Source organism: Syngnathus scovelli, chromosome 5 (assembly GCF_024217435.2).
Source record: "Syngnathus scovelli strain Florida chromosome 5, RoL_Ssco_1.2, whole genome shotgun sequence".
Lineage (NCBI taxonomy): Eukaryota > Metazoa > Chordata > Actinopteri > Syngnathiformes > Syngnathidae > Syngnathus > Syngnathus scovelli.
Genome location: NC_090851.1, coordinates 4,100,691 through 4,117,149, shown reverse-complemented (window position 1 = coordinate 4,117,149; position 16,459 = coordinate 4,100,691). Strand labels below are relative to the sequence as shown.

The 16,459-nt window shown below is 45.1% G+C and overlaps 1 protein-coding gene across 3 annotated transcripts; it reads left to right on the top strand.

Moving 5' to 3' along the window:
* The first annotated feature begins 59 nt into the window (after window positions 1-59).
* pkn1a (protein kinase N1a) lies at window positions 60-16,394 on the top strand. Of its 3 annotated transcripts, none has more exons than XM_049721819.2 (24): window positions 60-186; window positions 550-703; window positions 9,162-9,356; window positions 9,648-9,753; window positions 9,828-9,976; window positions 10,096-10,216; window positions 11,204-11,349; window positions 11,438-11,651; window positions 11,728-11,922; window positions 12,144-12,253; window positions 12,422-12,565; window positions 12,637-12,712; window positions 13,019-13,154; window positions 13,353-13,437; window positions 13,838-13,917; window positions 14,000-14,075; window positions 14,140-14,231; window positions 14,314-14,490; window positions 14,568-14,630; window positions 14,697-14,773; window positions 14,854-14,996; window positions 15,129-15,236; window positions 15,311-15,391; window positions 15,550-16,394. In XM_049721819.2, the coding sequence occupies exons 2-24, from the start codon at window positions 683-685 to the stop codon at window positions 15,751-15,753; spliced, it is 2,799 nt and encodes a 932-aa protein (XP_049577776.1). In that variant the 5' UTR covers window positions 60-186; window positions 550-682; the 3' UTR covers window positions 15,754-16,394. The 3 variants fall into 3 exon arrangements, with proteins under 3 accessions (XP_049577776.1, XP_049577777.1, XP_049577775.1); XM_049721820.2 differs by having other exon boundaries at window positions 182-467; XM_049721818.2 differs by lacking the exons at window positions 60-186; window positions 550-703 and adding an exon at window positions 7,931-8,519.
* The last annotated feature ends 65 nt before the right edge of the window (window positions 16,395-16,459 follow it).

Sequence of the window (16,459 nt, the reverse complement as noted above, 5' to 3'; positions counted from 1 at the left end):
GTGATGCAAGCGCCTTACGTGTTCATGCCCTGCCTGTTCTTGTTTTAAAACGCGGCGGGTGTTCGCGGGCGCGCGCACGCACGTTCTGACAGGCGGCGTCCTGAGTGTCACGTGATCCAGAGAGGAGAGCGAGGGAACGAGCGAGGCAGCGAGCGAAGCGTGTGTGAAGCTTCACGGATGTCACCGGTGAGCAAGCTCTCGAGGAGGAACAAGCTCCTGTTTCTGTCGCTATTTTTCACTCACAAGTAGCCGTGGATGTGACTTTTTTTGCGGCAGCGCGAAACGGAAACGGCGCCGTGTAGGCTCCTTTGAATTTTTTTCGTGGGGTTCATTGTTGTACGCTGCCATTGTGGATGACCCCCCCCCCAATTCGGATTGGATGATTTACTGTGAGACGGAAAGGCAACGACCACGTTTTTTAACTGTATATATCTTTGTATAACTATATTTATTTAAGAAAAAACTACGTGAGTGGAGGAGCTCGGCAAAACAACAGGGTGGGTCCACACCCAGACGAGGATTACCTCCTGACCGCCTTTTTTTCAACAGGCTGTTTGGACAAAGTTGAGACAACATCCATCATTGTTGTGCCATTGTCTCGGAGCTGATTGGCGAGGGCTGGGGAGGATAAGCCCCACATGAGCACAGGTTGTCCGGCAGCGACACGGCGACAGGCACCGCGATGGCCAACGACTCAGTCCAAGTAAGTTGACCAACGCTCGCTTTGAATTGCCCTGCTTAAATCCCTCCAGGTTAAATGCTGTTAACTCAAGTATATATTTTCACCTTCTGAACCTTCATATTTTGACAAAAAAATATATATTTTTGCTTTAAACATCTCTTAAAACCATCTCTACTAAACACATCAATCAATTCTACCCCTGCAATGAAATCCTGATATCATACATATAATATATTCAGTATTTGATTCAGCTTTTTGTGTTTTGTGAAAATAATAGTTCACTATTTCAATTGTCTGTCATGGGAATGGATAGTTTGTTTCTTATTAATAATTGACAGTAGGACACCTCAGTGTTGGCGATCTGGTCGCAGAGCCCACATAGTGTTGAGTGTAAATTATATACATACTTTAGTGTTATGACTAAAAACAAAAAGTCCTCTTGACATTTATTATAGCAAATCCTCTAGCAGGAGGGTTTAGAATGCGGAATGATCTTCTTTCATTCCACGGAGTTTCTCTCCATGTCACAATGTCATTTTAGAAATGGATGTGTTGATGTTTTAAGAGTGGGGTTGCAACGCGTAATTAAGCATAGCTAAAAATGTCGCACAGCAGACTGCGCAACAAGTTCATCTGTTTTTTTTCCAATTCTTGATGCAATGAGGGGAAGTTGTATGTCATTCTTTTAGGGGTGAAATAACAATGTTGCATTCTAGTAGTAGGACCTAGTCAATTTAGGGCCACTGAGGCAGGATTACACTTGTGATGACCAAAGAATAGACTGATCCTGCACTATGAAACTAAATCCAGGTTGTATCATTTCACAACTTGTCGAGAGATTCGTTTGCAACTTGGGTTGCTGAGCTGTTGAAGGAGCTAATGAAGGCTTTCTTTGTTTTTATTTGCATCCGGATCACATGGGTTGTAGTAAAAATGAGACGGTCTGATTTTAATTATACTGCTGACGTGCTTGGCGTTTATCAGACTGCTTTTAAAAGCTTCACATTGGGTGACTTTTCCATTTGAAGCGGTGCTAACGCTTTGCTTTGACACCGTGGTGTTTCTGGGTCAGGCAAAAGAGTTCCGGCATGGATGGAGTTGTTCCATTACATTTGCATGCTCTACGAAAAACAACCGGTGTTGGAAAATGTGCCTAACGGATACATGTGTCTCGCCATTTTGGCCTTCTAACCAGTATAATACCAAGGTAAATTATTTAAAACATTGCAGGACTCAAATGGAAGACAAGTTCCTCTTTTTTTTTGGGGTCACACTTCCAGGAAGATTACCACAGTAAAGTATGATTTTTAAATATCAATAAATATTTATTTGTTTCTATATTCTATTATACTGGAAACCACCCAACTTCTTTTTGTAGGGTTTTTAATCCCTCTCAAGACAAAAAAGCGTTTGTAAGCTTGAATAAATAGCATAGCTTAGCATAGCATTGCAACTACAACATTAATTGTATGGCCATTTTAACTCATCAATTGACTGAAGAAAATAATTCCCGAAAAATTCACAATAATGGTCCCTCCCTTCCTCCCCCCGAAAAAATACAAAATCTACACTCTTCCCCAGACGTGTTATTTGTCTGCCCCACAGGAAGGCACTATTAAACACCCCCCCATGTCAGACTTGCTCGTAAAATATACAAGGTGAGGCGAGTACATCACATTGATGGATGTGCGGTCATTTTGTCTCTCGCGTAATGTTTTCGCGTGGTCTGTGTTCACAGATATAGAGTCCTCTGGGGGAATGCACTGGAATACTCCTTACAAGGCTATGCCATGACATAAGTAGACAGATATGCACACAGTCGTGTTTTGCCTCTGACGTCACTGCCCTGCTGGCAGACATGTATGCGCAATCCTCAGCAAAGCTTCAGCACCTGACGACGGATCAAATTCTCCTTCATACATTTGAATGCAAATGATTCAAACGAACGCACACGTAGATTATTAGTTTGATGCGGTTGTCCTCCGAGGCTCACATGGCCTCGGCCCCCCGAGGGCAGAGGGTCTAAAGGGCATTATGCCGATGCCGACAGCGCTGTGCCGCCATGGCAGGACAATAGCAGCTATTGTCTGACAGCCACAACCTAGTTCGCATTCAGTTCACTGCCAGTTCATTTCCCCACATCCTTTGACTGAGGCGGTTGGCGACCACACCCTCACCAGTCGACCAACCAAACCCGATGCTGCATCAGTCACTGTCATGACCGTAAGCTCTCGTTAAACGAGGTTTGTGCATCCTGGTTGGTATTTACATTCCCTTTGTCCACCCAATGAAAACATCTCATAACTTCGCAAAGACCCTGAGTGACCTTTAAAGTCTTGGTCAATCCTATTCCAACAGTAAGAGAGTACCAGAAGACTGTATATTCTCAGTTGAACTATTTAATGGATGCCAAAAAAAAAAACAGATTGACTCTTCTGCCAGATGCTGAAGAAGGTCTAATCTGTCCAAAATGCTCCCTATTGTGTGAGGCGATACTAATCGGATGGAAGTAGCTCATCCATCCACTAGTATTTTTTTTAGTGCTCTCCTAAAGGCATCCATGCAGGTGAAAATGTGCCCCTATGTCTGCTCAAGGCTTTCATTTAGTGTTCATACATTTTCATGCAGGGCCAGGCCTGATATGTCAACACCAGCAGCCTTGACGACCCTTGACCTTCCCTGCCCAGGGCCACATGCATCGACCGCAGTGCCGTTGCTGTCGTGCTGTTTAAACGTTGACTCTTTCTTTGCCAGGATGCTGGAATAGAAACCGTGAACATCTTTTGACTTAGTAACTCGTTCATCCTCTTGCTTATACCATTGACCCCCCCTCCAAAAGGGGGACTGCTGTTAAAATTTTTTTGCACAAAACAATGGGCCGCCTTAACAGGATAAGCGAGGCACGCTTGCCTAGAGCTGACTCGACAAACACAAAAGCTCAGCTGCTGCGAGCGCACGTGTATCTTAGCGAAAACCAGCCTCGTCACGCAACAATGCCGAGCCGATCAAAATCATCTTAAAAGTAGTCAAACGCATTTGTACAGCAACAAAAAAAAATTTGAAAGACGCACAATCAATATTCGGCCATTTTAGTTTGTCTTTCCCAGTGATAATCTCGACCGAACTGGAGTGCGGATGGCTCGTTTTGAGTTTTGTAAAATGTTGCTCTTGGGTTAGCGTACCCCCCCACCCTGTTTTCCTTGACTCATTCTCCTCCCTTCTCTCTAAAGTACAGCTGTTGCCTTCCCTCCCGCTAAAGCCAACGCTTTGTTTTCCCATTTGAGTTGAACCTCAAGAGCTATCATCGTCTGCTGGGGGATAATTAGAAGGAAAATGCTTGTCGGTAGTATCAAAAACCTGAAAAACAAAATTCATCATTGGTATTGCTTAAGTAACCTTTGACATACAGTAAAAAAAATATCTCTGTCTTCCAATCTCTCTGAATATAGATTTAAATAACGAGTTGTGAACGTTTGTGTGTGACTTATATAATTGGGCGAAGGAGAAATCCCCACAAACATTCCCTCGTCTCAACAGTGTGTGAGCGGATCAAGTTACATTGAATTACACACGAGTAAAGACTTTGGAATGACAGATTGAAATAATTGCATTGTTTCTGATCCCAAGTAAGAAATGACAGCCTCTGTTACACAAAAATAGTCACTTGAGCCATAACAGAAGACACAAAGAGAAAAAAGGATGTAGTGTTTTGTTAAAATGAAATAATTTATTCCTACGCAGTGTTTTTAAGAAGTCTAGTTTAGCACAGTCGTAGCTAATATGCTACAAAATGTGCTAAAATTTGCTAGAAACATTATCTTTCCCACATGGTCTGCAGAAAGACATACCAAAAAAAAAGAAATATGTGCATGATTTCATGAAAATGTTCTTTGGTTTCATTTTTGGCAGTTTATTTCCCATCCTATTGTATTCACTCTCATGGGACAATTAATATCTGGCTTTTAGGTAATAGACTAAAAACGCTCCCCCCCCTCCCTTTTTATCAAATTAAATCGTCGCTTCCGCTAAGCGGCGGGTACTCAATCAACTCTAAATGATTTACACAACCTTCAGGACGTCCCATCAAATTATAAACCTTCACTCTTGGTATTTTTGCTGCCGTTTTTTTGACACCAGTTAGTGACATGGCGTTATTTGGTGCCCTCATCGTGGCATTGTGTTGTAAAACACACATGCGCTACACAAGCCTGCTCTGCTGGTCTTTACAGCTGTTGACACACCTAAAACAAAACCACATAGACAAACACGTGCATGTTTTGAATCCCTCGAGGATCTTCTTACCCACCTCGGGTTCAGTTTTGATCAGCTCTGTTAGAGTTACTGAATTTAGAAACTTGAGCAGGTTCCGATTATGTGCGAGTGATGAATTGTATTTGGCAAAAAGATGAAGAGTCACACAGTTTTATTAACTATGACACACATGCATGACCGGTTTAGCAAGAGAAACGAGCCCGAGTGAAAACGCTTGCCAAGGAGGTTTTGTTAAATCGTTACATAACTCGGGCTACACTCAATGTCTTTATCGGTGGACTGTCATAGAATATTTAGTATGACTTGGATATTTTAATATTGAAATCAAGAATAAAAAACATTACACATAAAAAGTGAAAAGAAGGATGTGTCAAATTATTCACTGATTCCAGAAGGTCCCAGATCATTTCTGAACGATTCAGTGTTGACTTTAATGACGATAACAAATCGAGAATGGACGGCTCACCAGATATCAAAAGCTGAGTCGTGATTGGTTGTAATTAGAGATGGCAACTGTGATGTCATTTTCAGTCCACAGCAAGTGGCAAAATGGCCGCCTCTACACTTTGTTTGTTTTATGCCATGTTTTGAGAATTGAGATTGGGACTCTGCAGGCCGAGGCCACAAGTTCATTTTTTTTCCCCATTATAGAACAATGCTACGATTGTGATGTACGATGGCGAGTCGTATGGAAAGGAAGCTAGCCGTGAAACGTTGCTCGGCGGCGTAATGGCAGCCTGATGGGAAACCTGACATTGCTGTCATGAATAGCCTTGAATCATCTTTTCCTGAGGTCTGTTTGGTCCTCATCCCGCCTGTCTGATGTTTGTCTCTACTTCCAGCGGCCTCTCACGGGGGCCTTTTATCAGTCAGCGGCCTCTGGCGCTGACACCCCCCTTTCCTGCTTCTCTCCTTCCCCCTCGATCTTTTCTACCACCACCTGTCTTTTCTCCCAGGCTGCTTTTTTGTCCTCTCACGGGGTCTTCTTCGCCCATGTGCTCCTCACCGTTTCTGTTCTGCAGGAACTAGGGAACTGTTTGCTTGAAAGGAAACACCGTTCACCTAGCATCACTAGTTAGAAGTCTTAGGAATGCTCGCAGATGTTTCCTCGGTGTGACGTTGCACAAACATGTAAAAGCGATCAGTCACCATTTGCACACCACGGCAATCGTTTGGGCTCAAGGTAGAAGTCTCTCGCGCCGACTCCAATCTTCTTTCCACAGAGGGGAGTGACGCAAAGCTGAGCTGACATCATATCAGTGCTACTACAGGCTAATCAGTTGTGCTGACCCGTTTCCAGCTCTTTAAGTTAATAATGCCGCCTCTCACCATCTAGCTCGTCTCCGGGCAAATCATCGAGACCTGTCGTAACAATCACCAGTCAAGCCGCTCTCACTGATGTCCTCTTGTAACATTTCCAGAAAAAAAAGAATGTCCTCGTCATCATTTTTTCCTCTCGTCTATTTCTCATTAGTCCGCTAATTGTAGCTAGCGCTATCTCGCTCCTTATCTTGATGGGTTTAGGGTCTTATCAGGCAGTTTAATTCTCCCTGATGCGCCAGTAGCAGAAATCCGCAATCACACAGTGTCCTTCGCATAAATCCAAGGTAAGAATTTGCCAGAGCGAAAATAGAACCTTGGTTGAGCAAAACATTCCACACCGAGGCCGACGTGTGTTTACATTCCAATCTGGACTCGCTGAAAACTGAATTTCAGGATTTTTGTCATCCTTATCGACAAAGTAGCTCAATGTACTCGCCGGCGTATGATTGACAGCTGTCAATCAGTCCTCAGAGCTACAAGATGTCTGCTCACCTCACAAAGCATTTCTGTCACCTATTATCAATGATAAGCTGTTCCAATTTTTCTGACAGTCTGGGCAATCTTCAGCAACGCACGACTGACTTTGAGTTTTCATTGTACCCTGCACGGATTCACGACACGCTACACCGAATGTCACAAGACTAACCCCAAAGTGTTTTTTATCTACAGCACAGTCAAAACCAATGTTTCGTAAAAATAATCCTGTCACGAGCCACACCCCGTGACACTATGTCCACAAAAACAACAAGTTTGCCATTTTGTAGCCAAGTTGTCTAGCTTACAAGGGAAGCAAAAAACAACAACATGCTATTACGTTAGCATCGACAAGACCAAACCGGTGATTGATTTCAGTTCTAGACACCCGTTTCTATCTCTTCCTCCCTTGGTGCTTATTTGTCTGGTGTGTGCTTGTACCCCGTGACCCTCTCGGCGGGGCCTCATCCATCTCTCCTCCCTCTCTTCCTGTCCCCGTCATGCTCTCCCTTTGTTTGACACACGCTGCCTCTCTCACTAGTTGTACTCGTCTAGCTGGACGAACTGCAGCTTCCCGGTGGCCGCAAAAATTCTCCTGCCGACACCCAACCGACTATTTGCGTGTGTTTTTTTTTTTTTTTTTCCCGGGAAATGTAGTCAAATGATCATCCATTCCCATGTCCTCCTCGTTTTATCTATTTTGGTTAGACTCAAACTCTCTCTCGATGCATCTATGCCTTGCGGTCATTCAGCTTGACATTCTTTGCAGGTTTGTTTATCCCCCACAGATTACTTCGAAATGGCACCACAATAAAAAAAAAAAAAAAAAAACTGAAGCATCTTTTAACCTGAATATTTATCGTCACTCATAAGGAACAGGCCTTATCGTGCCATACCATTTCACACACATCTAACTTCACTTTTCGGTCCAACTTCGTGCTGCTAGCGCTGTCGAATTAAATTAGCTCAGGCTGAGTCATCTGTGCCGCGAGATTTCGCCGTTTTGGTGAGGTAACGCCGGGTCGCCAACCTGAGGGTGAAAGAGTTGACATCTTTTCTTCCATTTGCTGTGTGAGTTCAAAATTGGACCTGGTTGTTTATATTTTGGGTCAAATAATCTCTTGTTATTCCATTTCTGGAAGCTGCTTTCCCTTCCATCTTTTTTTTTGAACGATTAACATTTTTTATTTGAACATGTCAAAACTATGGAGTGAACTTTCTCTTTGAATATTGTTTTCTACCGTTTCCTCCTCCCAACGTTACGCTCTGGCTTTCATCCAATACTTCGAAACACATCCTTCCCTCGTTTCCACCCTCAAGAAGAAAAAAAGGATGCCGTTATGCGCCGATTTCAAACTCAAGCGTTGACTTTACACGACCTGAGCGCGATGGATTCCCCACAATGATTTATGAAACCTTGAACAGGACGGAAATGTTGATGTATGGAGCGTCTGTCGCCCTTTTCTCTCGCTCTCTCTCTCTTTCTCTGCTGACAACGGCGGTGAAGTTTACAGAGGAAACAGGAAAGGCCTGAGTCGCTTGGTGTTGGAACTCGGGACGGATATCCTCTTCAGGAGCCGTGACCCCTCCCCTCTCACTTATCTCTTTTTATCGGGTTTCCCCACCTCCAAAGCAGCCGCGTATTGTCCACATTCGGGCTCAGGAGGGCATCGAAGGAAGGTGTCGTGTTCCTCTTGGTTTTCGGATCATCAAACCTGAGCAAACTATGTGTTGGCATGGCGACGAGGAGGATGAGGACAGCTCGGAGGTGACGTTTTGTCGGCTTGTTTGTTTGCTTTGTGTGTTCCTGTAAAGGCAAGTGGCGCTAGGACCGGCTGTGATTAACGCTCGGGGTGTTCCTGATGGAGTGTTTGGGTTCAGTTGGAACGTCCTCACCGCTTTGTGATATTTTTCACAAGACCATTGTGGTCGCTCTTGAACAAACTCAACAGCCATTTTTTTTTTTTATCTACATGATGTTAGTTTTTACCGTGTCATGTTTCCTCCGATTATGGTTATCGACACAACTCCAAGTACCCATTGGTACGGTCGGAGCTATCGTTGGCTAACTGGTTAGCAAAAATATTTATCATGTTACTCAGTCCTTATCAGGGGGGAAAAAAATCTTACCACAACAGTTAAATACACTTTTAGGTGAGTCTAGGAGTAACATTTAATCTTTGATTTTAAAACACAGACTGAGTTGTTATCTACATTCTTACTCAAAAATCCCCCATCTGTCCCTTCCTATCTCCTTCCTCCCATTAGACATCGCTCAGTCCTGACCCATTTTTTTTTTTCCTCCTCCGGCATACTCGCCATCAACACCTTTCCAAACTGGGAGCCCCCGATGTGTTGTTATATTTTACGATCGCTTCCTCAATGACATCTCCGCTCTTCTTCCTTCCAGAGTGACCCAGACGGGCTGTCGCTACTAGAGCAACTGGGTCTGGACCAGAACTCTGATTTCTCCGACTCAAGCGTGCAGCAGTTCCTGGATGAGCAGCGTGAGAGGATTCGCCGGGAAATCCGAAAGGAGTTGAAGATTAAAGAAGGAGCCGAGAACCTGCGCAGAGCTACCACGGACAAGAGGAACGCTCAGCAGGTCCGTTTGAGCCTAAAAGTTGTCACCATGAAAATTCATTCACAAATCAATGTGTAGATCGGCGGTGCAAGCAGGAAACAAATTTAGAGAATGACTCACATTCTATTCGTGAGACCGAGTCTATTTGAGGGACACACACTGAGGAAATATGTTAATTACCACCACTGGAATGATAAATGGTTGTAGTCCAGATAGCGAGACAGATTCCCGCCCTGTAAAGCCCGACATTTCTCCCAAGAGAGTTGTGAAGTCACAACCGAAGCTCTCTAAACTCTCGGTTGAATCCTTCAGGTGGAAACTCAGCTCAGGTGCTCCAATCGGAAGCTAGATAACCTTCACGCCCAGCTCCAAGAACTGGATGCTCACATTGTGGTGAAAGGAGGAGATGAGAATAAAGGTAAATTGGCCGTAGCAATTCTCTGCATGATGTTAATCTTGCTTCAACTCCAACCTTTTCTCTTGCTGTTCCAGATGAATGCCCTCAGTCCCCTGGGACGGAGAGCAGAACATCAGCCCACAAGGAGCGCATCGCTGCCCTGGAGAGACAGCTCAACATTGAGCTCAAGGTCAAGCAAGGAGTTGAGAACATGATCCCAATCTACGCCAATGGCTCCACCAAGGTACTTTTTTTACCAAGACTCAGTCGCAAACAAATATGAACGCCACTCAATCTGGAATCGTTATTTCAATCTAACGTCAACGTCTTCCAATGTTTGCTTCTTCCTGCTTGTTCCATCAGGATAAAAAAATGCTGCAGACGGCTCAGCAAATGCTGCAGGACAGTAAAACCAAAATCGACATCATCCGCATGCAAATCCGCAAAGCCGTGCAAGCCACCGAGCACAACGACGACGGGCAAGGTATGTGCAAGTTAGCTTCCGCTCGGCAGTCACACTGTCTTGCTCAAGGACACTCGGGCAAACCAGGAATCAAATAGTTGACCCTCCACTTGCCGGATAACTGAGCCACGGCCACCAAATATTAAGATTACCAATAATTTTGTCCTTATGGTTCTTTTTTTTTTTTTTTTTTTGCTCCAGTGCTCCCCCTATAGGCGTGTCAGGAAGGGAATCCAGACATGCTTTTTGCCTTCTTACAAGTCAGCGTGGCATTCAAATAATTTCGTTATTTCAATCGATTATTGCTTGATTCAATTTATCACACGCTTCCTTCCATCACACAGAAAATCTGATTTTTTTTCATTCATGTCTCTTAAACCAAACAGATTTTCTCGCTTGATCCAGAATTACGACCCTTCAGCTACTGACGTCGTCAGCGCTCCCATTTTTTTTTTTTTTCTTCCGTGCTGTGCTCCCACATTGACAGCCTCGAGTTATTCTGGTTCATTTGAAGCGCACGCACACACAAGTACACACAGGGGAGTAGGTTGTGGGTCTCGTGTACACAGACGGTCTCCAGGCGCCACACCCCCTGAAGGGGTCATCTCGCGGGGTCCATGCTCTCAAGGCACAACACCTTATTAGGAGATACAAGCACCCATAATCCACCTCCACTCCCACCGCTCATATTAACCCCCCCCCTCAATTCCTCGAGCTTATCCCTCATACTAAATTTTAAACAACTCACAAATCTTGGACATTTTTAATACTGTAGTATTTTTACCCACCACGTTCAACAGCTGGCCAAAGGTTGTGCTTATCTGCTCTTTGTGCATTTGATCATCTTCCACCTCCTCCTCCTCCCCCCCTTGTGCCTTATCTGCTCCATGGGAGCACATTACCCCTTCTTGAGAGACCACGTCTAAGTGAAGCCGCTCAGATGTCGTCCTCCAGGATGACCAAAGACTGCGTAGTGGCGATCGATTGTGACACAATGTCTTCTGACAGGTAACCACGACATGTGTGGGGTGGAGCTGCGCATCGAGGAGCTGAGGCATCACTACAGAGTTGAACATGCTGTTGCTGAGGGAGCCAAAAACGTGCTTAGGCTTCTGGGGGCCAGCAAGGTTCAGGACAAGAAAGCCATTTCGGAGGTAAGCTTAGGTAACTGAGGACAAAGATCATTTCCCGAATATGTGTGAACATCCACAAAGCTTGAAGCTGCATCTCCTCCGTGCACAGGCGCAATCTCGACTGAGCGAAGCCTCTCAGCGCTTGGACCTGCTAAGGGATTCTCTGGACCATCGTCTTGCCGAGCTTCCTGAAGACCACCCCAAGGCCAATGTGATTAAAGAAGAGTTGGTGCTGTCCTCCTCACCGGCCTTCAGTTCTCGCCATGGCGCCCCCTACGTACACAACCAGTACAGCACCCTCAACAAGCCCTCGCCTCTCACTGGTATGAGACCGGAAACGAGACTTAATCCTACCTGAGGCGAGAGCTTACTTTAAAACTGGTTCCACCATGTGCTCAGGTACCTTGCAGGTCCAGCTGCTGGGCTGCGTGGGGTTGCTGGAGTTGGTACCAGGACGCAACAAGGGGACTGCTGTCATGTTGCCTTGTTACAGCCCCGGGGATACGCGCTCCTTCATGAGGGGCAACAAGACACTCTACGGCCGGAGCGGTTCAGTCAGCGGGAAGACGCCGAGCAAGACAGAGGAGCTCTCGTGTAAGGATGACATCATCATCGATGCGAGGCTAATATCAGATCTTGCAGCCGGGCAATTGTCATTTCCGCTCTCTGATTGTGAGACAGGAAATCCTCACATTGGGCCGCATCAGAAGTTACGCAACACCTCAACACCAAATCATCCAAAAAAAAAAAAATGGCGACTATGTTAAATGTGCTAATGCATATTTTTATACTAAGTGCTGGATGTGTTCGTGCAGCCGAGGTGAGCGCCGTACTCAAGCTGGATAATACAGTGGTGGGTCAGACAGCTTGGAAGACTGTCGGGGAGCAGGCGTGGAACCAGACCTTCACTGTGGAGCTGGAGAGGGTCAGTCACGTTTTTTAAATTAATTCCAACTTAAAAAAATACGAGTATGAATGACAGCCAGTTTTGCAAAACTTTGTATTTAATTAAGATACAATCTGCTGATGTTATCGTGCTGCTTATGTTGTCACGTTTTTGAAAAAAAATATATAATCGACCTACTTGTTGTAGTCGAGGGAGATGGAGATTGCGGTGTACTGGAAAGACTACCGCTCACTGTGCGCTGTGAAGTACTTGAAGCTGGAAGAGTTCCTGGACAACCAGAAGCACACGGTTCAGCTGGAGCTGGAACCCCAGGGCCTGCTTTTAGCTGAGGTAGAGCTTTAAGCCCTTGGAACGGAACGAAGTTACACGCAGCGATTTTAATAATTTTGCTTGATTTCCAGGTGACATTCTTCAATCCGGTTATTGAGAGAGTCCCTCGTCTACAAAGACAGAAAAAGATCTTCTCCAAGCAGCAAGGTGAGAACATCTTTTGTCTAATTTGAATACTAGATTCAGTCATCAGTCAATTTAATTTAGCTAATAGCAACCTCTAGTGGTCAACAATTTTTATTTACAGTATTTATTAGAGCTTCATGTGCCACTCAATCAATCAGTGGACACTTCATTAGGTACACTTGCATGATCTAAAGAGGTCCACTGCAAATTATATTATATTATAATAAAGTAATACTTTTATTTTTTAATGAAAGAGATTAGAACGTCCCTTAGGAGTTAGCACTCGCACAGTGTATTTAATCACATTGTGTTTGTTTATAATTCCAGGCAAGGCCTTCCTTCGAGCTCGCCAAATGAACGTGGACATCGGAACGTGGGTGAGGCTTCTCCGAAACGCCATTCCCACCGCCAACAACTCGGGAACGTACAGTCCCAGCGCACACAACCTGCCGCTGAATTCCGGGTGAGACGCACATGTAGCCGCCACTCGTCGACATGGACCCATCAGCAACCCTCCAACCGTTTTTACCCTTTTTGTTGGAAGCCTCCACACCCCACGTCTAACCTTCCTCTTGTTTGTCTTCTCTCTGTTCATTTGTGCGTCCTCTGCTGCCGCCGTGCCCCGTGTCGCTCTCGCCGCTGTCTCGTTGGGCGCTTTCAGGGAGATCTCCGTGGAGAAGCTAAGTCTGGATAACGACTCGCCGATAAGAGGCGACTACAAACGAGATGCGGAAGTGCACACACCGGTGAGACAGACAGACAGACAGAAGGGGGGGGGGGGAAGAGGGAGCTATGAGTGCGTTTGTCATTTTGCCATATTCAGTGACTTTGACGAGTATTTCCACTGTTATTATTTCGTACCAATGCGACCTCTAGTGGACAGAATTAGCAACAGCAGTTATTTATATGGAATATTGCAGTGAATATCTTCTCTGTTTTAAGGATTTTTTTTAGCATTTTTGCTTATTTCACAATATGAATTTGATGAAATAATTGTTGGCAGATACCCACAAATACTACAAAGGCTCTAATGAGGTTGTTACTGCCTCAGTGTGTGTGATGCACATCTCAACGTTGTGTTTCCCTGTCTTTTTATGTCCGCTCGTGTCTTCTCCCCTCCTTCATTCCTTCCGCCTTCCCTGCCAGGACCGCCCGCCAATCATCGAGCCCTTTACCCTCCCAGACCTCACTCCTGAGCACCCTGTCCGAATCCCGTCTGTCAGCAGGTATGCATTTGCATGCCGGAACGCGTTATACAATATGCCACATGCCATAAGTGTCTGGTCAAACTTTCCATTGCGTCTCCAGTAAGCGGAAGAAAGGCCCTCTGTCCCTCCAAGACTTCAGACTGATAGCCGTGTTGGGGCGAGGACATTTTGGGAAGGTATGCCAGCGGATTTTAGTCTCAAGTGTAGCTTCAGTGAAATAACGTACACGTCCGGCTGCAGGTGCTGTTGGCCGAGTACAAAAAGACGGGCACCATGTTTGCCATCAAAGCTTTGAAGAAAGGTGATATTATAGCACGCGACGAGGTCGAAAGGTGGGTTTGAGTAGTTCCTTGTATCGGACAATTAATAGAATGTGCTGCCAGACTTTAATCCTTTTTTTTTTTTCCCCTTCAGTCTGATGTGTGAGAAGCGCATCTTCGAGACGGTCAACATTTCGCAACATCCCTTCCTGGTCAACCTCTTTGCATGCTTCCAGACTCCAGAACATGTGTGTTTTGTCATGGAGTACACGGCGGGAGGCGACTTGATGATGCACATCCACACCGACGTCTTTACCGAGCCACGAGCCGTGTATGTAATTAAAACGATTTGCTGGATGTTCTTAATGGAAAATATATTTCTCATGGTGCTCATGTGTTGAATTTCAGGTTTTATGCTGCCTGTGTGGTTCTTGGACTGCAGTTTTTGCATGACCATAAGATTGTGTACAGGTGAGTCGAAGACTTAGAAAAAATTAAAATAAAAAATTTAAACTGACCACGCATGTCCCGTTATAGAGACTTAAAGCTGGATAACCTGCTGCTCGACACAGATGGCTATGTGAAGATTGCCGACTTTGGCCTGTGTAAAGAAGGTAAATATTGATTACCACTGGATGCCATGTTGGATGAGGGTCATGTGATCGTTCGGGGACAATTTCTTTCTCTCACGTAGGCATGGGTTACGGGGACCGCACCAGCACTTTTTGCGGGACGCCAGAGTTTTTGGCCCCCGAAGTCCTGACTGATACATCCTACACCAGGGCAGTGGATTGGTGGGGCCTGGGGGTCCTCATCTATGAGATGTTGGTGGGAGAGGTGAGAAGTACACACAAATAGATGAATAAACTTCATCGTGTCGTGATTAAATGTCAATTTCAAATCGATGTCGCAATTGGCGGAGGCTGTCGTCACGATATGACCCATTTCTACTTCATTGTGTTTTTGCAGTCGCCATTTCCAGGTGACGACGAAGAAGAGGTGTTTGACAGTATCGTCAACGACGAAGTCCGCTACCCGCGCTTTCTCTCAACCGAAGCCATCGCTATCATGAGACGGGTGAGAATGACACATAAATGTGACTCACGCTAGTGACACATGTACCCACTTTTTGCATCTGTGAACATAAACAGCTGCTAAGGAGGAACCCGGAAAGGCGACTGGGCTCCGGTGAGAAAGATGCAGAGGAAGTGAAGAAGCAGCCTTTCTTCAGGGTGAGGAATTTCACCTCTAAATTCTTGATGACATAAAAAAAACTAACAAACAGGCGCTAAGAATTAATGAAAAACCGCTAAGTGTTATAAACCTGTAAACAAAAGATAAACAAACACGTCACTTTTATTAATTTTTTTACATCCCTTTTCATTTTCAGAACATGGACTGGGAGGCCCTGCTGCAGAGGAAAGTGCCCCCTCCCTTCGTCCCGTCCATCGGTGACAAGGAAGACGTCAGCAACTTCGACGAGGAGTTTACGACAGAACAGCCGGCCCTGACGCCTCCCCGAGAGCCTCGCGTTCTTACGCGAAAGGACCAGGACAGCTTTCTGGACTTCGACTACGTCTCGGACATCTGCTAGTGAAGCGGAGATATCGTTCTGCCGTCCGCTCGGCCTCCTGTATGATTGTTTCGTTAAAACACTGTGAATGAATGTGGGTAACACTGAAGTTAGGTTTTCCACATCTGTGGGCTTTTATAGGCTCAGGCTGAAGGAAATTGGGTAAATTATTGGCGGGACGAAATACGTAGGAGTCGCCCAGCTGCCTCTTGTTACCGATGCCTTACATTTGTACTCTTATCAGACACGCGGACCAGTTTTTATGTTGTTAAGGATTTGTATAGAGCACCAGGAAGAGTGACGCAATGAGCTGCGTGCATACTTTTCACTGTTTTGTTTTGTTTTTTTTAAGACTCAAGAAAACATGACATGTTAAAAGTGTGAATCCACTGACGACGAATTGACGCATTCAGATGTGACAGGAAGTTGAAAACAGGGTACACGGACCACTGTCTTCACGTCAACGCCGCCGATGTTTTCTTATTTATGCTGTACGGATTTTTCACGTGACCACTCTACAGCTGTGTTTGGTGCAAATGGACTTTGGACAAATGCAATATTGCAAATACCCTGCACATACGTTGTTTTTCGATTCGGATCCGTTCGGGGTATGTTAATTGCAATAAAATAGCAAGTGCAGTACGCACATGCCACAAATATCAGTGTAGCATTTCTGTGGTTGTCATTAAAAAATGTACAGTGGTGCCTTGATGTACAAATGACACAT